A 23,589-nucleotide genomic window follows, 5' to 3' on the forward strand; every position below is an offset into this window, starting at 1 on the left:
CCAACCACTTCCTGTCTGCAGTGTTTACAGGACCGGTTGGCCCGCGTTCATCCCCTGCCCCGCCCCCATCCCCCTGCCCCGCCCCCTGCCTCAGACGTGATGGAGGTCATAGGTTCTGGTCTACGGTTGGAGGTGAACGACTCACAAGACGGGCTTTTATAACGGACAGTAAGCCGGGATTAAACGGCTAACGCTAACCTCTGACACACACACACACACACACACACACACACACACACACACACACACACACACACACAGCAGTGTGGGGGGGGTGATAAAGCAGTCAGCTGTTGGAACACAAACACATTCTGGTTCCATCTGGAATAAACCCGTCCTAGAAGATGGAGGAGGAACTGAAACACGCTAATGGTTTGTGTGTGTGTGTGTGTGTGTGTGTGTGTGTGTGTGTGTGTGTGTGTGTGTGTGTGTGTGTGTGTGTGGCTGGAGGAGCTGCTGATGTTTCTGCCTTTTTTGGTTCTGATCCTCAGCAGAAGGTCCTGCAGCCAGAGGCAGAAGATCAGCTGCTGAGTTCTCACACATTTCCCATGATGCAACAGGACAACCACGTCTTGAACACATTTATTGTTTTGACTTCAATACAAAAGAAAATCAAAACATCCAGACGTCGACCAATCAGGTAAAAGAAGAGTTCTGTAAATGAAATCAGTTAGAAAACATAGGGTCAGTCTGGGGCCCCCGGGGCATCAGTCTCATTCCTGTACACGAGGTTACTGCCCCCCTCTGGGGGGGGTCTAGCACCTGGGCTTCGTCGCGAAGGTGAGGTACCCCGTGTGACCGGGGATCTCTCTGGGGGGGGTGGTGGTCTTCACGGTGACGGATTGGTTCACAGCGGGGGTGGGAGGAGCTTCCCCCACGTCGTCGGCAGAGGGGTCAGGGCCGAAGTCGGGCGTCGCCATGGAGACGGTCCTGACGTCGTGGACCCTCAGCAGGACCTCCAGGGTGCTGATGTCCTGGAAGCCGCGCGCTGCCAGCGCCTCGCACGTCCGCTGCACCTGCTCAATGCACGGCGAGAAGGAGCAGGCCCGGCCCCCTGGGGGAGGAGACACACAGGTGAGTCACAGCCGACAGGCCCCGCCTCCTGGGGGATGACACAGCTCCTGCTAACCGCGCTAACAGCTAGCGCAGAGAGCTACACCCTCAGACGGTTCTGATCAAATCCCTCCCATTAGAGGGTCGTCAGGTCTCCTCTGATTGGTCGCCTGGGGGGGTTTGAAAAACATTGAAGCAGCCGACTGATGACGCTGGGTCATGTGACGGGTCTGGATCAGCTGCAATGTAGCACATGACCCGCCTCACGGCGGCGCCAGCGGGGTCCAGGTCTCACCTGCCGGCGCCGGCCTCTCGTCTCCAAACGAAAGCGTGCTGTGATGTCAGCGGGGCGCCATGGCAACCAGCCAAGAACACTTTCACCCGCCGGCCCGGAGGAGGAATGTGACCCTGAGAGGTCCAACCAGGGATGGGGGGGAGTGGGGGTCAGCCCCCAAAATGACCAAGGACGATTTAAAAAGAAACGCAGCCAGGAGAGAGAAGAGATGCCCCGCCCCTTTAACGCAAAGAAACCGGCGTGTTTGTGAGAATCACCACAGGACTATAAACCATCCCTGTTACCATGGAGATGACCACAGAAACCATTAAAGAAAGTTCAACTGATATTTAAACACCTAAGGCTTGGTTTAGCTAGTTAGCATCAGATTTGCATCAATGATGATGTCACTTTAAAGTCACAGTGAGAAGAAAAACAACCCAAACATCTACCACCTTCACTCCGTCGGTTCACGCCCACTTCAACTCGGTTCACGCCCACATCCACTTTGTTCACACCCACTTCCCCATGGAAACGCAAGAAGCTTCAGATCTGTCCCGATGCTGATTTCTTTACGCCCGACCGCGTTCTGTTCAGGTCTGTGTGTGAACCTGCTGGACGCCGGCAGAGCCACCCCCTGATTGGCTGAAGCGACACACACCCGTCTCCACGGTGACGTGTGAAACAACCGTTAGCGCTCCGGCTATCGCCTCTGATAAAGAACAACAGAGGCTGTCAGATAGCGTCGCTCCTTTGGCTAACAGGACGCCTTCCCCTCCACACGGCCTCAAACACAGCTCGACGGTCTCTTAGCAACCAGGACGGGCTGGGGGGCTGGGGTGGGGGGTAGTTACACAAGGGCGTCTCCAGCTGCCTTCGTATCTACACACCATTCCCTATCGGGTCCGATGTGTGTTTGTGCAGCGGTTGTGTAACGCCGGCGGCTCCAAGCCGGGCTGACAACCGAAGACGGTCGGCGTGAAGCCGCCGCGCCTCCACGACGACGCGTCTCCACGACGACGTGTCTCCACGACAACGCGTCTCCACGACAACGTGATTGGTTGTTGGTGCGTTTGATCAAGAGGAGAAAACATCCATCTCTTCTGGGCCAGCTCCCCCCGGAGCATCACCCTGTATGGTCATGAGACCGCTGCACCGTTTATTAGTGTGTGTGTGTGTGTGTGTGTGTGTGTGTGTGTGTGTGTGTGTGTGTGTGTGTAGCAGTGCCACCTTAAAAGGGAGCCAGAGAGGAGGAGAGCAGCATTCCTCCTCCTCTTCTTCTAACGGGTCGTGACCCCGTTGAACGCTGGGACTGAACCGACGGTGGGAACCGGTTCAGAACCCGTTGGTACGGCTAACGGTTCAGAACACAGATGCATTCTGGGACTTCAGCAGAGCCCGTCTACAAACACACCTTAGCTACATGTTGCATGCTAACAGTTGCTAAACGGCACTCATTCACTAAGACTGGTCCCAATGTGGAGATGCTTGCCTCGGTCACATGACTCCCTTCTTAAAGGAGCGGCTCCGGCCGCTAACACAGAACACATTAGCGCTAAACTGAAACAAGCTAGCAGAACCAACAAGAAACAAACGGTGTGATGTCCGGAGGACGCTGCTAATAAAGTGGATTCAAACTGGACTCCCCTTAATTATTAGATAAAACCGTTTAATGCTGGGGGGGTTAGATTCAGTTAAAGCTTGTCCGGCCGTACGCTGATGACGCCGTCCTTCATCGTCTGGAGGTGTGAATCACGCCAAACGGCGTCTGAGTTTAAGGCTATTATTAAACACTACAGCTAGCTGCTAACAGTCACACCACTGTGTCACACGTGTGTGTGTGTGTGTGTCTGTGTCTATCTCGGTCCTGATGCTCCTGTGAGTCAGGACGAGTCACATCAGCTGACGCTGACTCCTCCTACCTTGCCTCTTGATGGCGGTGTGGGCGTGGCCAACGGCCTCCCAGGGGGAGGGGATGTCCAGGAAGACGGCGTCGGCGGCGCCGGTGACCCCGAAGCCGTCGCGGCAGACGTCCTGGCAGCGGACGGTGACCAGCTGCTCCACGCGGTGCTCCCTGAACTCCTGCTCCGCCCTGCTGGCGCGCTGCTGGTGGAACTCCACTGTGTGCAGGTGCCCCGTGGGGGCGATGGTCCTCAGGATGGCGTGGGACAGCGAGCCGCTGCCCGTGCCTGTGGCGGGATGAGAACACGTGTCAGGCCGTTAGCCACCGCTAGCTGTTAGCCGCTAGAGATTAGCGCTATCTGTACGGGTGAAGGACAGAGGGTTGTTTGTTCTGTCCAGGAACAGGAAGCTGTGGGACGGGACGCCAACATAGGTGGAGCCGTCTGAACTGCTGCCCCCCACCCATCTGAACCCCCAGTCCCATCATGTGTTTACAAACATGTAGGGACTGAAACCCACGACCGCGGGGGGGTCACAGGTGAACCTGACTTTGAGTGGACGACTTTGAGTCCTGGTGAGTGTTTGCTGGCAGTGAACCCATCCTGATAACGCCAACAAACAGTTCTAGTCCACCGGAACCCCCCCCCCCGTGTCCAAGGTGACCCCGACCCGAGGACATGAGGGCCTCCAGCGTGGGGGTCACCTCTGACGGCGGGGCCACACCCATGTCAGCTGATCCACATCAGAACCAGAAAGGTTGCGTCATCTATACATTTAGTAAGTTCTAAACCAGTGCAGTGTGATGTCATCAGAGACTCCACCCCCTCTGTGATGTCATCAGAGACTCCACCCCCTCTGTGATGTCATCAGAGAGTCCAGCCCCCTCTGTGATGTCATTGCGGAGACTCCACCCCCCTCTGTGCTGCTGACTTAACACCTTTCATCCAGTGATCATTTATCACTGGATGCCGGTCCACTCTGGACTGAACACCAGAACCATCAATAACCCCCCCGGCCTGCTGCCAGCAGGAGACCATGATGAAGAACTGCAGCACTGCAGCAACCGCCCCTCAGCCCCCCCGAGCCCCCCAGGAGGAGGGGACGCGGTCCAGAGAGACTGCAGCTCAACACATGGAGGCTGCAGCAGATGGACCGAACCAATCAGACGGGGCCGGACCGAACCAATCAGACGGGGCCGGACCGAACCAATCAGACGGTACCAGACCGAACCAATCAGACGGGGCCGGACCGAACCAATCAGACGGGGCGGGACTGAACCAATCAGACGGGGCCGGACCGAACCAATCAGACGGGGCCGGACCGAACCAATCAGACGGGGCCGGACCGAACCAATCAGACGGGGCCGGAGCAGGGGGGAGGAAGAGCAGCGACACTGTGACACAATTCACTCACACACAGCTGACGTCACCATGGCAACACAACAGCTGGGGTTCTGTCACCATGAAAGACCAACAGACCAGGTTCACCAGCGGAGCAGGTTTTGGTTCCTGACATAAATCAGCGACAGGTGGGGGGGTCTGATGCTAGCTGTTAGCTTTGGCTAGCTTCACAGGTGTTACCTGGGTTACTATGGTACCGCCCTCCTGCCGCTGCTAGAAGCCTAGCATGCTAGCTGGGATGATGCGTGTTTATGTCTTCCCCCTTGTTGTTATTCACCCCTACCCCCGACCCAGTTGACCCCCCCTCCCCCCCGTAACCTCAGGTGAGCTCACCTGACTCGCAGACGACGGATCCGGGCTTCAGCTCCAGCATCATGGTGATGGTGGCGATGTCGGGGGTGTAGAGGATCTGAGTGCGGTGGGGCAGCGTGACGGTCCACAGCTCGGGGGTGGGGTGGAGCACGTGGACCCACCCCCCCTTGCTGCAGGTGACCCTCGACCCGTAGGCCTTCCCGATGAGGTCGGCGGAGTGGCGGATGGCGCCGTAGCGCGTCTGCGTCTGGGCGCCGCGCTGCACCCTGACGGGCATCATGGAGTCGTGGCTCAGGTACACGATGATGACATCACCGTCCTGGATGGCGTCCGAGTACTCCACGAAGCTCATGGCGGGCCTGCGGCAATGGGAGGGGCTTCACACGCTGTAAACAACAACAAACAGCCAATCAGCTATCAGAACCTGGAGCGGGTCACCAACAGCCAATCAGAACCAGAACCGTCAGATTTCAATCCGGTTTCGTTTCCTTGTTACTTCAGACAGAATCCGAATTCAAAGGAAACAAGAAAACAACGTGGAGCCATGAGTGACGTCATCAGCAGCCGCCGGATCTCTGGTCCGTTAGCTTTAGCTCCTGTGGGCTAAAGCTAACCAGCTGAACCCAAACCGGAAGGACTAAAGTTTTATAGATTATAATTATTAAATTATATTTATTAGAATTATTTTATTCATATCTACCACACAGGGGCGGGGCTAACTGGCTGACGTCACCGTGAACACAGCTCACGTCTCTGAAGTAACTACGTCACTTTTTAAAGTTTGTTCCGTCAGTTTCTACTTCCGGTAAACTTTTCCTGACCATAAAAGGTCAAAGTGCAGACACTGGCGCGAGCCCAGATGCGTTTCGATCCCCGGTTCCTCATGCTAGCATGCTAACATGCTAACCGCTGCTACCGCCGCCTTTCCTGCCGCGCGAGCCCGAACCGGCTCGCGCCTCCCGGTTTACCTCCTCCTCGCGCGTCGGTTGTGGGTTCCGGTGAGGACCCGCTGACGTCAGAGCTCCGGTGAGCAGCACCGTCGGTCTCTCCGGTGCTCCACACGCACGTGCGGTTGTTGTTACAGGAAGTGGAGGTGACGTCACCGGATGTACAGCGGTCTCCAGCGAGGGGGTGGAGGCAGAGAAGCCCCCGCGTCACGTGATCTGTTCCCTTGTCAACGCGGGGTTCACCGCGGGGGGGGGGGGGTCTCCGGGTCCTGTTCCGCCGCGGGAACCAGAAACCGTCCCGGTTCGGGTCCGGTACCCGGTGGACGAGTCCAGCAGCCAATGGAATGAATGGACCGGAGGAACCGACCAATGGGAGGCGAGCCGTCGGTCTATAAAGTCGGTCCCGGCCCCCCCCCCACCGGAGAGCTCTGGATTCCGCTGCTGGTCGGTGTCTCTCGGTGGAACGATAGGGATCTTCGTGTCAACCGGTAGTAGCTGTAGTCCTCACGCGCGCCAGGTAGGTCCGTCCGGTACCGGGGGGGGGGGGTCGAACCGTTCACGGTCAATTTTTATCTGACCCGGGAGTCAAAGTCTGTGTCCCGGTACTTTACCGGGTCTCCTGTCTGCTGTTGACTCCCCGGTGTCTCTCCGGTAACTCTTACCGTGCCCCCCCCCACTCCCCCAGGGATCCGCAATGCCTTTCGGGAACTCTCACAACCAGGTGAAGCTCCGGTTCTCCTCGGCGGAGGAGTTCCCGGACCTGTCCCAGCACAACAACCACATGGCGAAGGTCCTGACCCCCCAGATGTACGAGCGGCTGCGCGGGAAGCAGACCCCCAGCGGCTTCACGCTGGATGACGTCATCCAGACCGGCGTGGACAACCCAGGTGAGGACCGGTGAACGGACCCCCGTTACAGACCAGTGACGTCACGTCTTCAGGTCAGAGGTCGTACACCTGACCTTGGAGGTGTTTCTGTTCTGGTCGCGTGATGGTGAGGATGAACAGGTCACGTGACCAGGTTCTGAGCCCACCGACGGGCTACTGCGGGCCACACCCGGCCCGGGAGTCCATACGGGGTTCCTAGTGGACCTGGTCCCGGTGGGTCGTGACCCGGTGGTTCCTGACCCGGTCCCGGTGGGTGTTGCAGGTCACCCGTTCATCATGACGGTGGGCTGCGTGGCGGGGGACGAGGAGACCTACGAGGTGTTCAAGGAGCTGCTGGACCCGGTGATCCAGGACCGGCACGGGGGCTACAAGCCCACCGACAAGCACCGGACCGACCTGAACCCCGCCCACCTGAAGGTACCGGCCCGGTCCCGCGTCTCGGTGTGACGTAGCGTGTTTACAGACGGTAACCCTGTTCCGGTTTTTTCTCAAGGGGGGCGATGACTTGGACCCGAACTACGTCCTGAGCTCCCGGGTCCGGACGGGCCGCAGCATCCGGGGCTTCTGCCTCCCGCCGCACTGCAGCCGGGGGGAGCGGCGCGCCGTGGAGAAGCTCTCCATCGAAGGTGAGCTGACCGGGTCCCGGTAACGGTTAACGGGAGAGGCTCTCATGTGTGGGGCGGTGGCGCCCCCCGGTGGAGAACCGGTGCAACAACAGGAAGGTGGACGTGACTGCATGTACTTCCTGTTCTGCCCCCCCAGCTCTGGCCTCCCTCACCGGGGACCTGAAGGGGCGGTACTACGCCCTGAAGAACATGACGGAGGCGGAGCAGCAGCAGCTGATCGATGACCACTTCCTGTTTGACAAGCCCGTGTCCCCCCTCCTGCTGGCGTCGGGGATGGCTCGTGATTGGCCGGACGCCCGGGGCATCTGGTAAGGCTGAAGGTCATGTGAAGGTCGTTCAGCCCGACCCCCCCTGACCCCTGTCCCTCTGAAGGCACAACGACAACAAGACCTTCCTGGTGTGGGTGAACGAGGAGGACCACCTGAGGGTCATCTCCATGCAGAAGGGGGGCAACATGAAGGAGGTGTTCGAGCGCTTCTGCACCGGCCTCACCAAGGTGGGTAGAGGCTCCGCCCATCACATGGGGGGGTAGATCCAGAGGCGTGTCCCTAATGACCTTTGACCCCTCCAGATCGAGACCTTGTTCAAGGAGCGGGGCCACGCCATCATGTGGAACGAGCACCTGGGGTACGTGCTCACCTGCCCCTCCAACCTGGGCACGGGGCTGCGGGCGGGGGTCCACGTCAAACTGCCCCGCATGAGTAAGAACTCCCAGTTCGAGGAGGTCCTGAAGAGGATGAGGCTGCAGAAGAGAGGCACCGGTGGGTGGGGCGCTTAGCGACGTGATGGGGGCGGGGCTGAACCAGGTGCTCACTTCTTGTTTCCCAACAGGGGGCGTGGACACGGCCGCGGTGGGCGGAGTCTTCGACATCTCCAACGCCGACCGGCTGGGCTTCTCGGAGGTGGAGCTGGTGCAGATGGTGGTGGACGGCGTGCGGCTGCTGGTGGACATGGAGAAGAGGCTGGAGAAGGGCCAGGCCATCGACGACCTCATGCCCGCCCAGAAGTGAAGCCCCGCCCACCTGTCCCAGAATGCAGTCTGATTTTCTGTGTATTTAAGATGAAATCTCCTGTGAGGATGAAGGAAAATAAAAGTTCTGCCTCCACTCTAACCGCACACGCGTGTTCCTACCTCGGTCACGTATGTTAACAGAACCACACCTGAACCCGGGCTCACCTGTTGGTCCAGACGGTGAACGCTGCCCCCTGCTGGCGGACGAGACTGATGAACGCTAACGCCCGATCCGGCTACAAACGAGACCAGCTTCAAGTTGAGACACTTTAATGGAGACACGAGTGATCTTTAACCTTTGACCCGGGGGGCATTGACCGAATAAAAAAAAAAATATTGCGGTGAAGTCGTCCTGAAAGATATTTACACTGAAAACAAAACTAGGGTGGTTTGTTTATCCAGGAGGAAAATAAATAAGACTAGAAATGTTTGTGTCCACATTCACAGCATGAACCACCCGTCGAGCCGCGTGGATCACAGATTAGTGATTATTGCCAAAGCCTGGATCTATACATTATAATATCCATACATAGTTGAGTCCAAAGCTGCTGCTGATGGTTCTACAGCTGAAACGCCTGAAGCTCACAGCTTCAGCTCGTTGGCCACTTTGGAGGCGATGTTCTTGAACGCGATGGAGGAGCCGGAGATGCGTTTGAAGCGCACGCCGTTGAGCGACAGGCGGGGGAGTTTGCACACCTCCATCTCCCACTGGACCAGGTTCTCGGCCCGCCCGTCGCCGTGGACGCAGAGCAGCAGGAAGCGCTCCTGCTGCTCGTAGTCGCAGCTGTTGGCGTCCAGCACCTTCCGGATCTCCCTCATGATGTCACACGGCTCCATGGCGCTGGTGGTCCTCATACTCCAGGTGAACCTGAGCGAGCGGGGCTTCCCGTCTTTACCTTCCCCCTTCGGATCCCCAGGTACATGGCGACTGTGGGGGGAGAGCAGCGTTAGCCCCGCCTCACTTCCTGTTTCACTGCAGGAAGTGGATCCAAGGTTTGACAGGGAGCCACTTCCTCACCAGTGACCGCAGTGAAGAAATACTCCAACATTATGGGATGTTCCTCACCTCACTTCCTGTCACTACCAAGCTAACGCCAGCAGGCGCCAACGTAGCGCTGGAGGAGAGAAACTTTCCCACCGTGTTGAATTATTCCCTGGAGCGTTTAGCGAGCTGGTGTTGGTTGCCATGGCGACTCATTCTACTCCCAGTTGGTCACGTTTACAGCCGACATTTAGAAACGGGTCGGGTCAACTTTGGTTGTTCGTCCTCAAAGACGTTTGAACCTCAGGCGGGTTTCAGATCCAAAGGGTTTCTGACGAGATACTTTAAGAAAGATTTAAGGCGGAAAGACCGAATAATTTGAGACCGAATACTTTAATCCTGATGGTCAAGTCGTCTTTGAGGAGTTTTAATCGTAGATTTAATCCGGAGTCAGATCACTGGGAGCATCTTGTCGACGGGGGCCAGCTTGACGGTCGGTGTTAGCGTCATTCCTCACAAACATCAGGAAGCCATGCTAGCAGGGAACACCCCAGCCAAGCGCCATGCAGACATCAAAGCAAACATAACAGTAAGGAGGCGGAGTCAAACATCACACGCCGGCACCCCCCAACACGGGACAACACTGGGGGGGGGGCAGGTAACCTCACCTTGGGCCCTCAGGTCTCCCGTTTCTCTCAAACTCGCTGGAGACTCTGAGGCGTGGAGACGAGAGACGACAGAGACAGAGATGTGCAATCTGACCAACAGTAATCTGAGATTAACAGTGACTCAGCAGAAATCACACGCCCAAGAACGCAACGCAACGGAAACACAGACGTCAAGACGGATCGGACGAGTCACGGAGACACAGAAGCAGACGCCGTCGGGGGCGGAGCCAACGCAGAAACCATCGTTAGAGACCCGTCCTCAGAATAAAACTTAACCCTTCGTTTCTCCGTTCCAGATCAGCTGTTCTGTCGCTGACTCATGTTTACGGCGAGGCAGGTGGGGCCCATCCCCAGGAGGCAGGACCGACCCCCTGGAGGCGGGACATACCCCCCCAGGAGGCGTGGCTGACCAGCACACGGGTCGTGAATGTTACGCTCCTGGATCGATGAGGCCACACCCCCAGGAGTCAGGAGGGGGTGTGGCCTCATCCGCCGGTGTCCGGGTTCAGCTTTACCGACAGGACGCGTCAGACCAGAGTCATGTGACCTCGATCGATCGATCAGTGATCAATAACAACCCCCGGATGAACAACACACGACAAACGCAACAGTCGCTCAGAGAAGCAGTAAGCTCCGCCCCCTCAGACGGAAAGGGGAGGCGGCATGCACCGACGCCCGGAGGACAGACAGACGAGGACGATCGGGACCAGACAGGACGGCCCCGCCCCTCAGACCGGTGGGGGGGCACAGAGGGGGGGTGGGACGAGCCCCTTACTCTAGATCTTCACGGTCCTACAACCCTCAACCTCTGCTGAACCTGAAAGAAAGAGACCTGATGAAGAGGAGGAGGAGGAAGGACAGGAAACCAGATGGACGACGTGAGACAGCTAGGAGACGAGGTGAAGGAGGCAAGGAGGCAAGGAAGGAAAGAGGCAAGGAAGGAGGAAGGAGGCAAGGAAGGAGGAAGGAAGGAGGAAGCAAGGAAGGAGGAAGGAAGGAGGAAGCAAGGAAGGAAGGACGGAGGACAGGAGGACAGACACTTGAGGGCAGGACACTTACTAAGGGGCTTTCCTCCCTGGGGGGCGGAGACAGCCGGCCCCGTTTTGGGCGTCTGCCGTTTGGCCGGGTCAATAGTGACCCTAGGCAGAGAGGAAGAGGAGGAAGAGGTCAAGGGTCAAGACGAGGAAGGTTAGGAAGACAACAAACAGCTACGGAGAGAGGAGGAGGACGACCCCCCCACAACATCCTGACTGGAGGAAGATGACAGGAGTTAAGGGGGGGGGTGAAAAATGAAAACAGAAAATAAAGACCCGTCGTTTCCCTTCGTCCTCCAATCAGCTGACCAGGAGCCACACACAATAATTGATTTCCTCAGTTAAATATTTTCACACTGATTGACTGGAGGATCAATAAAAGCGATCAGACTGATGTCTCTCCGTTCGGCGTCACAAACGTCTCCTGGATGAAGACGGTCCACCAGTCACACACCAGGGGGCGCTGCTGCGCCTGCAGACGGGATGCCCCTCCTCCAAACCCCGCCCTCCATGAGCTGCAGAAGGACCTGACCCGCCTACTTCAGCCCCCCCACTTCACCCCCCAGCCAGTGTCTGACGTTAGAACCCAGCTTTTAAACGGTTAAAAGAGGAACGGGTGGATTCCACCTGTCAGAGCGAGGAGGGGTCAGACGATCAATCAGCTGATTGATTAAACAATCTCTTTACATCTGACTGCCAGATCAAATGGTATGATTGATTATTGACTGATTAGTCCACCACTGAGGGCAGACCCCCCCACTATAAATCATCCGCCCATCAGCCAACAGTTTGTCGATATGTTTCCGGGGTGCTGATCGATGGATCAAACAACTGATTGATGGATCACAAAGCTAATCAATAGTTCACAGCGCCAGTCGATGGACAGAAGGAAACCACCTGCAACACCAAGCGGAAGAATCCCAGCAGCCCCCACCAGAGCCGGGCGGGCGAGGACTTACGGGCGAGTGGAGGGCGTTACGTTAACTTAACTTCCTGTACCTGCAGGAAACACAACACACCTTCAGGTTACTCACCGCCGCTAACGCCGCTAACACCGCTAACGCCGCTAACAGGGACACACGTGTCACCTGTCACCTGTCACCGAAACCGGTCTGTGGTGAATCCATCAGCTGGTCGTTAGCGATCATCGTGGTGACAAACCAACCAATGGCGGTGGAGGACACGCCCCCATGCAGGCGGCGGCGTCTGATTAGTGGCTGGCAGCAGCTGGTCAACGCCGATTGGTTGAGGAGCTCGCCCCATCAGTCAGACCGACCGGAGCTACGCCCGGTGAATTCACACACAGAGATGTCCTCTGCACGTTGCCATGGATACGTGTACAGCCCTCTTAAAGGAACAGTTCCTTATTGCTGATAAGACACTCGTTAGCATTGTTAACCACGTTAGCTTGAAGATCGATATCACTGATGATGGTGAATGTAAATCTGTAGCCAATAGCGCGTTAGCTTCATTTATACAGTGAAGAGGATCTAAAGTTAGCTTAGCTTCATTAGCTTTACGCTCCACTGATGTGAACTTTAATTTTTCTATCAACCACCCCCACTGGACACGCCCCTGATGGTCGTTCGACTCACCTCTGACCTCTGACCCACCGAGGTGTGAGTATCACTGCTAGCTTAGGCCAGAAGCTTCGTGCTAAGCTAAGCTAACGGAGGTGGCATCAAGCTCCATCCAGCTCAGACGCCGGATCCCATCATCCACCTCGTCCAATCAGATCACAGTACAGTGATGTCATCTGTGTGTGTGAATGCACTCAGAGGGTTTGTCCTGCTAAGCGTGTTAGTGCAGCCAGCAGCTCCACACGTCTGTCTCACGTCAAACATGTCTGTCTCACGTCAAACATGTCTGTCACACGTCAAAAATGTCTGTCACACGTCAAACATGTCTGTCACACGTCAAACATGTCTGTCACACGTCAAACATGTCTGTCTCACGTCAAACATGTCTGTCTCACGTCAAACATGTCTGTCTCACGTCAAACATGTCTGTCTCACGTCAAACATGTCTGTCTCACGTCAAACATGTCTGTCTCACGTCAAACATGTCTGTCACACGTCTGTCACACGTCAAACATGTCTGTCACACGTCTGTCACACGTCAAACATGTCTGTCACACGTCTGTCACACGTCAAACATGTCTGTCACACGTCTGTCACACATCAAACATGTCTGTCTCACGTCAAACATGTCTGTCACACGTCAAACATGTCTGTCACACGTCAAACATGTCTGTCACACGTCAAACATGTCTGTCACACGTCAAACATGTCTGTCACACGTCAAAAATGTCTGTCACACGTCTGTCACACGTCAAACATGTCTGTCACACGTCTGTCACACGTCAAACATGTCTGTCACACGTCTGTCACACATCAAACATGTCTGTCACACGTCTGTATGTCTAACACGTGTGTCACAGGTGTGTCCAGTGAGGCTCAGGGTTCCTACCTTTTGGTAAACCTGAATGACATGTTTCTACAACAGAATCAGACAAAGAAACAGTGAACATGGGGGGGGCATGAGGATGGGAGGGGCAAGAGGGGAGGGGCAAGAAGAGTCTGAGTGATCAATAGAGGTGATTGGAATCAACAGTGAAGGAACACTCATTTCATCATTAATAAATGATCTCACTTCCTGATTTTAGCCGTCGGCAGGAAGTTGTCGCTGGCCTGTCGTCCAATCAGATCCGTCCAATCACGACATGTTTTGATCTAAATATGTAAATGAGGCATCTCCAGGACCCGTTTGAATTAGATGTCAAACCATGACTCAGCAGACAGACGCCGGGACTCGGCGGTTTCTGTGGGACGTCCAGGCAGCGACAGGCCCCGCCCCCTCTAGAAGTGGGCGTGGCCGGGCTTTCCTACCTGCGGGTGAGCTTGGAGGTCAGCTTGGAGAACAGGTTACTGGTGCCACGGCTACGCGTCTGGGACAGGGGCGTGGCATCGTGGGACAGGGTGGGCGAGGCGGGGGGGCCGTTGTAGGTGGCGGTGCGGCGGTCCCTCAGCTGCCCCCCGTGGAAGGTGCTGCGGCTCGCCGTGCCCCGCGGGAAGCGCAGCCGGTCGGGCGTAGCGGCGTTGGCCACGCTGTGGATGGACGCCCCCGGGTTCCTCTGGCCGCCGGGCGACGCCGCGACGCTGAGGGGTGAGAACAGACCGTCAGGTGTGGGCGGAGCCGCACGCGCTCAGATGGGTCTACCTGCACAGGTGTGTGACGCTAACACACGTGATGAGAGCTATGTTAGCCTAGCAGCATCACTAACGTTCACATGTGACCTGTCAGCAGACAGGAAGTGACACATCCATCGTGTCGGACAAGAGGTGAGAAGGTCAGGGGTCAGAGGTCATGGCACAGGGGGGGCAGTTAGTGGGTTACTGATGGTCTGCAGAGGGGGCGACGCCCACGTGGAGAAACACCAGGTGTGGTTCTGACACGCCCCCAGCCCCACCCAGGTGACCCTCCATGTTTCTCCTCTGTGCATCCATCTGATTGGTGCCTGAAGCCACGCCCCCCCGGCTCCGCCCGGATTAGCTTAGCCGCTACAGCGCCTAGCGGTTGGTTCCCTTCAGACACCGACCATCTGGATGCCCCCGCCCCTCCAGCAGCTCAGCGCTTAGTTGGGGGGGTTATTTTGGGTTAGCGGGGGCCAGATGGGGCTGGGGGGGTCTGGAGGCCCTGCCCTCTTACTTGGGGGAGCAGCGGTCCAGAGCGCAGTGGGAGCGGGGCAGCGTGGCCCAGAATGCCGTTTGGTGGCGCCGCCGCGCCGAGGAGCCCCACGCTAACGCAGAGGGGGGGCTAGCGCCTCGAGTCATCTCAGCCATGCTGGTCAGCCACAAACAAGACCCCCCCCAAGCACAAACACACAGAGACGAAAAGAAGATGAGAACCAAGGAATGCAACGCCAGACAGAAAGGAAGAAAACAGCTGATTGGCCGTCAGCTGACCTTCAGCGCCCCGCCCCTCCTCACCCCTGCCGGACCCCCCGGACTGACCCCACCCCCAGACGCCCCCCAGCCTCTCACCTGTTCTCCTTGCCGTTGGGGATGACGGCGAGGCGTTCCGTGTTGTTCCTGTCGCTGCACACATACGTGTTCCTGCGGGTCATGCCTGCAGACGCCGTGTTCTGAAGAGGAAACCAGAGCGTGACCCCGCCAAAATAAAAGTCACAGCGCGGCCCTGAGGTTCTGAAGGTCATGGTGGGGGTGTCACTCACGCTGGGGGCGGTGGCGGCGCTTTTCCTGCGGTCGGGGATGTCAGCCTTGTTGGGGTTGTTGGCGTTGCCTAGCAGCGGGCTGGAGGGCGGGGCCCCGCGACCCCCCGGCGTGCTGGTTTTCCGCATCAGAACTCCGCCCTCCTCCTTGGCGCCGTTCTCACCCGTGGTCGTCTGACTCCTCTTGGGGTGCGCCATCCCTGGGGGGGCGTTCTGGCCCACTTCAAACAGAACACGCACGGTGAGAGACCACCCACAGGGGGCGCTGGGGGCGTGGCCACGTGCCTCAGACACACACACACCTTGCTCGCTGTACCGCCGCTGCTTGTGATTGGACGAGACGCTCCTCTGGACCTTGAGGTGGGAGGGTGACTGGCCGTTGAGCTCGCTGCTGGGGCGGGGCTTAGCCAGCGACAGGTTGCTGCTGGAGGCTGACTCGGGGGGGTCCAGCTGGGAACAAACCAACAAACCCCCCACCGAGCATCAGGTGAGTTTAAGACCAGCAGAGAGAAAGTGTCTGATATTAGCTAGCGGCTAACAGCTGGCGACTAACAGCTAAAGGCTAACAGCTAAAGGCTAACAGCTAACGGCTAACAGCTAACGCCTACCTCCGGCGCCCTCCTCCCCAGCAGCAGGTAGGTGGCCGTCACCTCGTCGTACTTCATCTTGGCCAGAGACTCCTGGATCTCCTCCAGGTTGTAGCCCATCCCCACCATCACGTCTGCACAGGACACACACAGGTGAGGACACGCCCCCCAGCAGCCGAACTCCAAACCCCCCCATCCACCCGCCGGCGCCCCCTTCTGGAGCGTTCCTCAGTGTTCCTGTCAGAAGGAGCTGCTTCATCACCGCTCCTCCTCCTCCTCCTCCTCCTCCTCCCCCTCCTGCAGCAGCTCTGGTTTCCAGGACACCGTGTGTGTGTGTGTGTGTGTGTGTCTGTGTGTGTGTGTGTGACTGTCTGTGTGTGTCTGTGTCTGTGTGTGTCTGTGTGTGTGAGTGTGTGTGTGTGTGTGTGTCTGTGTCTGTGTGTGTGTGTCTGTGTGTGTGTGTGTCTGTGTGTCTGTGTGTGTGTGTGTCTGTGTGTGAGTGTGTGTGTGTGTGTGTCTGTGTGTGTCTGTGTGTGAGTGTGTGTGTGTGTGTCTGTGTGTGTGTCTGTGTGTGTGTGTCTGTGTGTGTCTGTGTGTGTGTGTGTGTGTGTGTGTGTGTGTCTGTGTGTGTGTCTGTGTGTGTGTGTGTGTGTGTGTGTCTGTGTGTGTGTGTGTGTGTGTGTGTATTCTTCCTCTTTTCTCATCACTGATCTGACTGGACTCAGAGGAAGGACTGAGACGCAGCAGTGCATCATGGGACGTGGTGATGTGGTGGGGGCATTACCTATCCTCTTCTGGTCGGTGATGTCCAGCTCTGGTTGGCTGTAGGGCTTCAGCTCGTCCTCCTCGAAGCCGGCGTTGATCCAGCGGTCCTTCATGATTTGCTGTGGAGACAAAGAGACGTTCAGTTCTGCTCGGACCCCTTTCCCCCCCCCGCGGTCCTGACCTTCACCCCCCCACCTGAACCACTCCACCACCTCATAGCAACCACATTCCTTCATTAACAGGACGCCACATCGCCACGGCAACACCTGAAGAATGTGTTGTGCAGGATCGGAACAGAAGACGAGTCGTTCAGACGAACCGGCGCCTCAGCTCCTCTGTCCAATCAGCAGCGAGCCTCAGCTCCTCTGTCCAATCAGCAACGAGCCTCAGCTCCTCTGTCCAATCAGCAGCGAGCCTCAGCTCCTCTGTCCAATCAGCAGCGAGCCTCAGCTCCTCTGTCCAATCAGCAGCGAGCCTCAGCTCCTCTGTCCAATCAGCAGTGATCTGTCACACCCCCGCCCTTCTGGGTTCTGATCGATCGTCTGAGGCTGATCTAATTATTGATCGTGTTCTGGTGGAGCCGGAGTGGTCACCGCCGTCTGGTGTGTCAGGACGAGACACGACCCCCCCCCCCCATCGATCCACACCTGATTGGTCTGATTGGTCTGTCTTCACGTATCCCACACAACCAATCACGTTAATGCAACGGTTTACTGGAAATACTTTCGATCAGAGCTGATGGCTGGTGGGAAACCACGCCCCCTGCTGGCGGCTAACAGCTAGTTAGCATTCCTCTGATCTGAACACAGGAACACAGCAGCTGGACCCCCCCTCCAAGAAAAGCACTGCCTGTCACCTGATCAGGTTGACAGCAGGCGCCAAAAATAGTCTGATAGAAACCTTTGATATGCTAATTATATGTTAATGACATGCTAATACTGCACTGCTGAACCTGACAGCGTCGTCACGGCGATTGATCCCTCACCCCCCCATTAAACACCACTATTTAAATCCTGACAGGGGTGTGTGTGTCTGTGCCCCTCTGCCCCCCCCTCACCTCCAGACTGCCCCCCTCACCTCCAGACTGCCCCCCTCACCTCCAGACTGCCCCCCCTCACCTCCAGACTGCCCCCCCTCACCTCCAGACTGCCCCCTCACCTCCAGACTGCCCCCTCACCTCCAGACTGCCCCCTCACCTCCAGACTGCCCCCCTCGCCTCCAGACTGCCCCCCTCGCCTCCAGACTGCCCCCCCTCACCTCCAGACTGCCCCCCTCACCTCCAGACTGCCCCCCTCACCTCCAGACTGCCCCCCCTCACCTCCAGACTGCCCCCCTCACCTCCAGACTGCCCCCCTCACCTCCAGACTGCCCCCCCTCACCTCCAGACTGCCCCCCTCACCTCCAGACTGCCCCCCTCACCTCCAGACTGCCCCCCCTCACCTCCAGACTGCCCCCCCTCACCTCCAGACTGCCCCCCCTCACCTCCAGACTGCCCCCCCTCACCTCCAGACTGCCCCCCCTCACCTCCAGACTGCCCCCCTCACCTCCAGACTGCCCCCCCTCACCTCCAGACTGCCCCCCTCACCTCCAGACTGCCCCCCTCACCTCCAGACTGCCCCCCTCACCTCCAGACTGCCCCCCTCACCTCCAGACTGCCCCCCCTCACCTCCAGACTGCCCCCCTCACCTCCAGACTGCCCCCCTCACCTCCAGACTGCCCCCCCTCACCTCCAGACTGCCCCCCTCACCTCCAGACTGCCCCTCCTGCCCGGGTTCAGCACCAGGAAGCGCTTCAGGAGGTTCTCACAGTCGGTGGACATGTAGAAGGGGATGCGGTATTTGCCCCGGAGGACGCGCTCCCTCAGCTCCTGTGGGGGGGGAACACACACACAGGTAAGCTGAGGATGCTAACGGGCTAGCCGTAGCCCCTGGCGCCCCCCACCTTGAGGTTCTGGCCGTCGAAGGGCAGCGAGCCGCTGACCAGCGTGTAGAGGATGACCCCCAGGCTCCACACGTCCACCTCGGGGCCGTCGTACTTCTTGCCCTGGAACAGCTCGGGGGCGGCGTAGGGGGGGGAGCCGCAGAAGGTGTCCAGCTTGGAGGCCAGCGTGAACTCGTTGCTGAAGCCGAAGTCGGCGATCTTGATGTTCATGTCGGCGTCCAGCAGCAGGTTCTCCGCCTGGGGGGGGCACAACCGGGGGTTAACGGGGGAGAGGCTTCGTTTCTTCCAGGCTCCGCCCCCTCATGCATCATTCATCAGATCCTCTGCAGTGACTCACCCCCCATTCTGGGTCATACCCAGCTTCCAGTGTGACCCCCCTGGCGATTAATCACGGGTCATCACCCCCCCCCCCGTGGGGATGTGACTCACCTTCAGGTCTCTGTGGACGATGTGCTTCTGGTGGCAGTACTGCACCGCCGACACGATCTGGGGGGAGACAGGACAGTCAGGGGGGGCAGGAGGAGGAGACAGGACAGCTGGGGGGGCAGGAGGCGGTACCTGTCTGAACTTGGCTCTGGCCTCCTTCTCCTTCATCCGTCCGTGAGCCACCAGGTAGTCGAACACCTCACCTGGGGGGGGGGCAGAGCAGAGGTGAGTGTTTGCTCCAGCGGACCCCCCCCGACGCCACCGCTGAGGCTGTCATTAAAGACACGTCCCAGGAGGGGCGTGGCCTTCAGTGTGTGTGGGGGCGTGGCCTCACCTCCACTGGCGTACTCCATCACCAGGTAGAGCGTTCTCTCCGTCTCGATCACCTCAAACAGTTTGACTGGAGGACAGACAGACAGGATGTTCAGCCCCCCCATACAGGTGGTGTGAAGAGCGGCTCTAAATATAGACGAGGTGGGATGGAGACAACGGGGGGGGGGGCAGCTCTGGAAACTACGAGTCATCATAAAGGGACACGTCTGAGTGGGGGGGCAGTGTGGACCCCCCCCTCGACTTCTTACCAATGTTGGGGTGATTCAGGATCTTCATGATCCGGACTTCTCTGAAGAGCTGGGGGACAAAGAACACGCCAGAGAACACGTCAGAGAACACGTCAGAGAACACGTCAGAGAGAACACGTCAGAGAGAACACGTCAGAGAACACGTCAGAGAGAACACGTCAGAGAGAACACGTCAGAGAGAACACGTCAGAGAGAACACGTCAGAGAACACGTCAGAGAACACGTCAGAGAACACGTCAGAGAACACGTCAGAGAGAACACGTCAGAGAACACGTCAGAGAACACGTCAGAGAACACGTCAGAGAACACGTCAGAGAACACGTCAGAGAACACGTCAGAGAACACGTCAGAGAGAACACGTCAGAGAGAACACGTGAGAGAACACGTGAGAGAACACGTCAGAGAGAACACGTCAGAGAACACGTCAGAGAACACGTCAGAGAGAACACGTCAGAGAACACGTCAGAGAACACGTCAGAGAACACGTCAGAGAACACGTCAGAGAGAACACGTCAGAGAACACGTCAGAGAACACGTCAGAGAGAACACGTCAGAGAACACGTCAGAGAGAACACGTCAGAGAACACGTCAGAGAGAACACGTCAGAGAACACGTCAGAGAGAACACGTCAGAGAGAACAAGTCAGAGAGAACAAGTCAGAGAGAACACGTCAGAGAACACGTCAGAGAACACGTCAGAGAACACGTCAGAGAGAACACGTCAGAGAACACGTCAGAGAGAACACGTCAGAGAACACGTCAGAGAACACGTCAGAGAACACGTCAGAGAGAACACGTCAGAGAACACGTCAGAGAGAACACGTCAGAGAACACGTCAGAGAACACGTCAGAGAACACGTCAGAGAACACGTCAGAGAGAACACGTCAGAGAACACGTCAGAGAGAACACGTCAGAGAACACGTCAGAGAACACGTCAGAGAACACGTCAGAGAACACGTCAGAGAGAACACGTCAGAGAACACGTCACAGAGAACACGTCAGAGAACACGTCAGAGAACACGTCAGAGAACACGTCAGAGAACACGTCAGAGAACACGTCAGAGAGAACACGTCAGAGAACACGTCAGAACACGTGAGGAGGCGTGGCCTGTGAGGAGGGAATAAACGACTGGTTCGACTCGTTGCCATGACAACAGTTCACCTGAAACACGCTGGGCTGAAGAGACCCGCCCCCTGACACACCCACCAGCCCCGCCCACTGCTCATCAAGACGCCGTCTGACCTCTGACCCCAACAACCAGCTCAGGAGCCTCAGCAGGTCGTAAGAGGACACGAGGGGGAGGGAGACTGGGGGGGTTAGCCTGGGGCTGCTAACATGTTAGCGCTGACTCAGCGCCTCCAAACTGTTAAGAACAGGCTGAAAATAAACATTTGGGCTTCAGAGACGACCCCCCCCTACCAACACCCCCCACGCTATCATCCTCTCGCCAACTCTTCCTCTTGCATAAGGGGGGGGGGGGCGCTGCCGGCGCTGAAGCAGGATCAGAACGACGAGAGCCAGAAAGACCCACGGTCCCTGAACTCATCACCGACCCATCATCAGCTCCACCTGTCTGTCTCTGTCTGACCCCCCCAGGCAGACAGTGGAGACAGAGAGCCTCCAGATGAACATAATTCTTCATCTTCATCATCCTCTGTACAGGAACGGGGCCCCTCCCAGCATGCACTGCTTCCCACTTACACAATGAATCCCCGATCTGCTTCAGGAGTGTGTAAACAACCACCACAGCATCACTGGGGGGTATTTACCTTCTGGAGGCTGTTCGGGTTCAGCTGCGTCTTGTCGATTATTTTAATGGCCACCTGGAGAGGGAGGGGGGCAAAGAGAGAGACGGGGGGGGAAAGACGGGGGGGGGGGCAAAGAGAGATGAAACCAACAAGCATCACATCAGCTGTTCTCTTTGTGACATTGCCATGGCAACACTGCTTTAGTGGCTGGGACTCCCCTGATCAGCTGATCAAACCCCTGGCCAATCAGAGCCATTGATAGTGTGGGCGTGGCCTCACCTCTCTGCCGGTCAGGATGTGTCGGGCCAGCTTGACCTTGGCGAAGTTGCCCTTCCCGATGGTCTTCAGCAGACGGTAGTTGCCCACGTGGGGCTGCTGGGGCTCCTCGGAGCCGCGGGGCCGCACGCCGCTCCGGGCGGAGCGTGGCCCCGCCTCCTGGCGCCCGTTACCGTGAGACGTGTGCTGTGGGGGGAGGCGGGTTTTAGATCATCATCACACACACACACACACACACGTCTGGGATCGCTCTGGTCTCACTGTTCACTTCCTGTTAATGATCGTTGAATATTGGTTTCCAATCAATCCAAGACATAACCGAGTATTGACGTATTGATCGCATCTGGATGCTGAAATCTGCAGCTTGGAATGGAGCCCAGATTAATCAATGACACAAAATAGAGTTGAACAATCAGGATAAAAGGCAGATCAATAATTCAGTCAGCTGTAAATCCATGTGATCAATATCTCGTTACAGCTTCTCAAATGAAAGAAATTTATTTCACTTTGTTTATTTGATCACAGAATTTTTGGCAAATAAAAATCTTTTCACTATTTTTTATACTGGATAAATTTCCAAAAACAAACAGGTTAAATCTAAAACTGAAAATAGTAAATGATTACCCCCCCACCCCCATTCTGTTCTTTTATTAGTTGAGGCTTAAAAATTTTTGTTTTTTTTGCAGCTACTTTAGAATTTAGTCAATAAATTAAATTTTAAAATAAATTCTCAACGTTAACGTTCGATTATTTAATAAAAAGTAACCATAACAGTTTGAGGAAATTGGTTTTATTTTGAAAGTTCTGATCGGAAATCAAATCGAGGCCTTTGACGAGTTTTAAAACAGGATGTCCTGTTGATCAGAGGGGGCGGGAACGAAGCCCATATATGGAAGCTGATCGGGTGAGACGTTTGAGCGACGGCTGGATCAGCCAATGGGGAGTCCGGACGGGTTCGAGCGTTGCCTGCCGGACCCAGCGGGTAGAGTCCCGGAGTTTTGACCCGGGTTGGGCCTAAACATCCGGACTCCGTCCTCCTTACCTGGAGTCAAATTGAAAGTTAACACCCCGAAATGAATTCTGGGACACAATAACGTCCGGAAGTGGACGGGGAACGACTTTACGGTGCGCTGGACGGAAGTTAGCATGTTTACGACCCCCGGGTGACACATCCCGCTCCCTCCTCTTGTTCCCGTGTCCCCGCACCGAGCCCCGGCCAGCGGCTCCGTACTCACACTCTCCGCCACCTTCTCGTTGACCGTGGGCAGAGGCGTCTTTGTTGACATCGTTGACTCGGTCCTTCGTCCTCGGGGCTCCGTCCGGTTCCGGTTCGGGATCCACCGACTCTGGTTCCTCCGTCGGATCACTCGGGTGTCGGGCTTCGGACTCTCAGCATGAACCGCGACCCGGACGGGTTGAAGCCGAGCCCCCGAACGATTCTGGCCCGAAATAAACTCTCCAATCCGGATCTAAACTGGTGTGGATTGTGGTTTACATGGCGCGTTGGGGCGGTCCGCGGCCCAAACCGGAGGAAATCACGGTCCGTCCGTCCCGACGCGAACTCAGCGCAACGCCGTCAGGCTTCTTCCCGTTACAACTACCGGACTAGAAGAGCTTCATGGCGGCTCCGTCGCTGCCGACGGTCCTACCGGGGGTTCAGACGGTCCTGGGAGCTGAGCTGCTCGCCGTCGACTCGATCGCTTCCATCCCCGGCGGCCCGGACCGACCTGTTGTCCGCTCTGGGTGGAACCAAAATGGCTCCTGAGCGGCTGGGCTGGATTAGGAGGCGTTCACGGACCGCCGCCGGGCTCGGACGTCACACGACTGTCACGAGCCGCCGGACGAACACGTTTTAAACTAGAATCCAATATTATGTCATTTATCATGTCGATTACAGTGATGAAGTATTTCAAGTAAAAAAGTTACTTATTTAAAA

At 57.0% G+C, this 23,589-nt stretch overlaps 3 protein-coding genes across 19 annotated transcripts; 1 reads left to right on the plus strand and 2 right to left on the minus strand.

Moving 5' to 3' along the window:
- Positions 1 to 540: 540 nt before the first annotated feature.
- Positions 541 to 6,100, minus strand: trmt61a (tRNA methyltransferase 61A). 3 transcript variants are annotated; one of them, XM_068339755.1, is made up of 4 exons: positions 5,763 to 5,852; positions 4,963 to 5,327; positions 3,250 to 3,516; positions 541 to 1,054 (listed from the first exon to the last, which is right to left on the minus strand). In XM_068339755.1, the coding sequence occupies exons 2-4, from the start codon at positions 5,291 to 5,293 to the stop codon at positions 756 to 758; spliced, it is 897 nt and encodes a 298-aa protein (XP_068195856.1). In that variant the 5' UTR covers positions 5,294 to 5,327; positions 5,763 to 5,852; the 3' UTR covers positions 541 to 755. The 3 variants fall into 3 exon arrangements, 2 of the variants coding, with proteins under 2 accessions (XP_068195856.1, XP_068195855.1); XM_068339754.1 differs by lacking the exon at positions 5,763 to 5,852 and adding an exon at positions 5,910 to 6,100 and having other exon boundaries at positions 542 to 1,054; XR_011038645.1 differs by lacking the exons at positions 3,250 to 3,516; positions 4,963 to 5,327; positions 5,763 to 5,852 and adding an exon at positions 1,783 to 3,243 and having other exon boundaries at positions 915 to 1,054.
- Positions 6,101 to 6,257: 157 nt separating this feature from the next.
- On the plus strand, positions 6,258 to 8,513 carry ckba (creatine kinase, brain a). The gene is made up of 8 exons (XM_068339753.1): positions 6,258 to 6,405; positions 6,574 to 6,775; positions 7,038 to 7,192; positions 7,269 to 7,401; positions 7,538 to 7,709; positions 7,774 to 7,897; positions 7,973 to 8,162; positions 8,233 to 8,513. Exons 2-8 carry the CDS (start codon positions 6,583 to 6,585, stop codon positions 8,409 to 8,411), a joined length of 1,146 nt encoding a protein of 381 aa, XP_068195854.1. The 5' UTR covers positions 6,258 to 6,405; positions 6,574 to 6,582; the 3' UTR covers positions 8,412 to 8,513.
- A 153-nt stretch (positions 8,514 to 8,666) lies between these two features.
- mark3a (MAP/microtubule affinity-regulating kinase 3a) lies at positions 8,667 to 23,574 on the minus strand. 15 transcript variants are annotated; one of them, XM_068339737.1, is made up of 18 exons: positions 22,889 to 23,551; positions 21,657 to 21,839; positions 21,399 to 21,452; positions 19,629 to 19,677; positions 19,382 to 19,447; positions 19,180 to 19,250; positions 19,051 to 19,107; positions 18,622 to 18,858; positions 18,428 to 18,547; positions 16,700 to 16,799; positions 15,937 to 16,049; positions 15,631 to 15,778; positions 15,332 to 15,549; positions 15,141 to 15,241; positions 13,986 to 14,255; positions 13,567 to 13,593; positions 10,064 to 10,108; positions 8,667 to 9,341 (listed from the first exon to the last, which is right to left on the minus strand). In XM_068339737.1, exons 1-18 carry the CDS (start codon positions 22,937 to 22,939, stop codon positions 8,996 to 8,998), a joined length of 2,256 nt encoding a protein of 751 aa, XP_068195838.1. In that variant the 5' UTR covers positions 22,940 to 23,551; the 3' UTR covers positions 8,667 to 8,995. The 15 variants fall into 15 exon arrangements, 13 of the variants coding, with proteins under 13 accessions (XP_068195838.1, XP_068195840.1, XP_068195841.1 ...); XM_068339743.1 differs by lacking the exon at positions 13,567 to 13,593 and adding an exon at positions 11,123 to 11,202 and having other exon boundaries at positions 9,122 to 9,341; positions 22,889 to 23,569; XM_068339747.1 differs by lacking the exon at positions 10,064 to 10,108 and adding an exon at positions 12,057 to 12,096 and having other exon boundaries at positions 9,200 to 9,341; positions 22,889 to 23,566.
- Between the last annotated feature and the right edge of the window lie 15 nt (positions 23,575 to 23,589).

Source organism: Antennarius striatus, chromosome 17, assembly GCF_040054535.1.
Source record: "Antennarius striatus isolate MH-2024 chromosome 17, ASM4005453v1, whole genome shotgun sequence".
NCBI classification, from domain to species: Eukaryota; Metazoa; Chordata; class Actinopteri; order Lophiiformes; family Antennariidae; genus Antennarius; species Antennarius striatus.

Coding starts and splice junctions, on each gene's coding strand:
- trmt61a (XM_068339755.1), bottom strand. CDS start 5,293: ATGAGCTTCGTGGAGTACTCGGACGCCATCCAGGACGGTGATGTCATC. Junction 3,517..4,962: donor ATCCGTCGTCTGCGAGTCAG/GTGAGCTCACCT, acceptor ATCCCGCCACAG/GCACGGGCAGCGGCTCGCTG. Junction 1,055..3,249: donor CACCGCCATCAAGAGGCAAG/GTAGGAGGAGTC, acceptor CTCCTCCCCCAG/GGGGCCGGGCCTGCTCCTTC.
- ckba (XM_068339753.1), top strand. CDS start 6,583: ATGCCTTTCGGGAACTCTCACAACCAGGTGAAGCTCCGGTTCTCCTCG. Junction 6,776..7,037: donor GACCGGCGTGGACAACCCAG/GTGAGGACCGGT, acceptor TGGGTGTTGCAG/GTCACCCGTTCATCATGACG. Junction 7,898..7,972: donor TCTGCACCGGCCTCACCAAG/GTGGGTAGAGGC, acceptor TGACCCCTCCAG/ATCGAGACCTTGTTCAAGGA.
- mark3a (XM_068339738.1), bottom strand. CDS start 22,939: ATGTCAACAAAGACGCCTCTGCCCACGGTCAACGAGAAGGTGGCGGAG. Junction 19,251..19,381: donor GATGGAGTACGCCAGTGGAG/GTGAGGCCACGC, acceptor CCCCCCCCCCAG/GTGAGGTGTTCGACTACCTG. Junction 15,242..15,331: donor GCGCCGCCACCGCCCCCAGC/GTGAGTGACACC, acceptor TTTCCTCTTCAG/AACACGGCGTCTGCAGGCAT.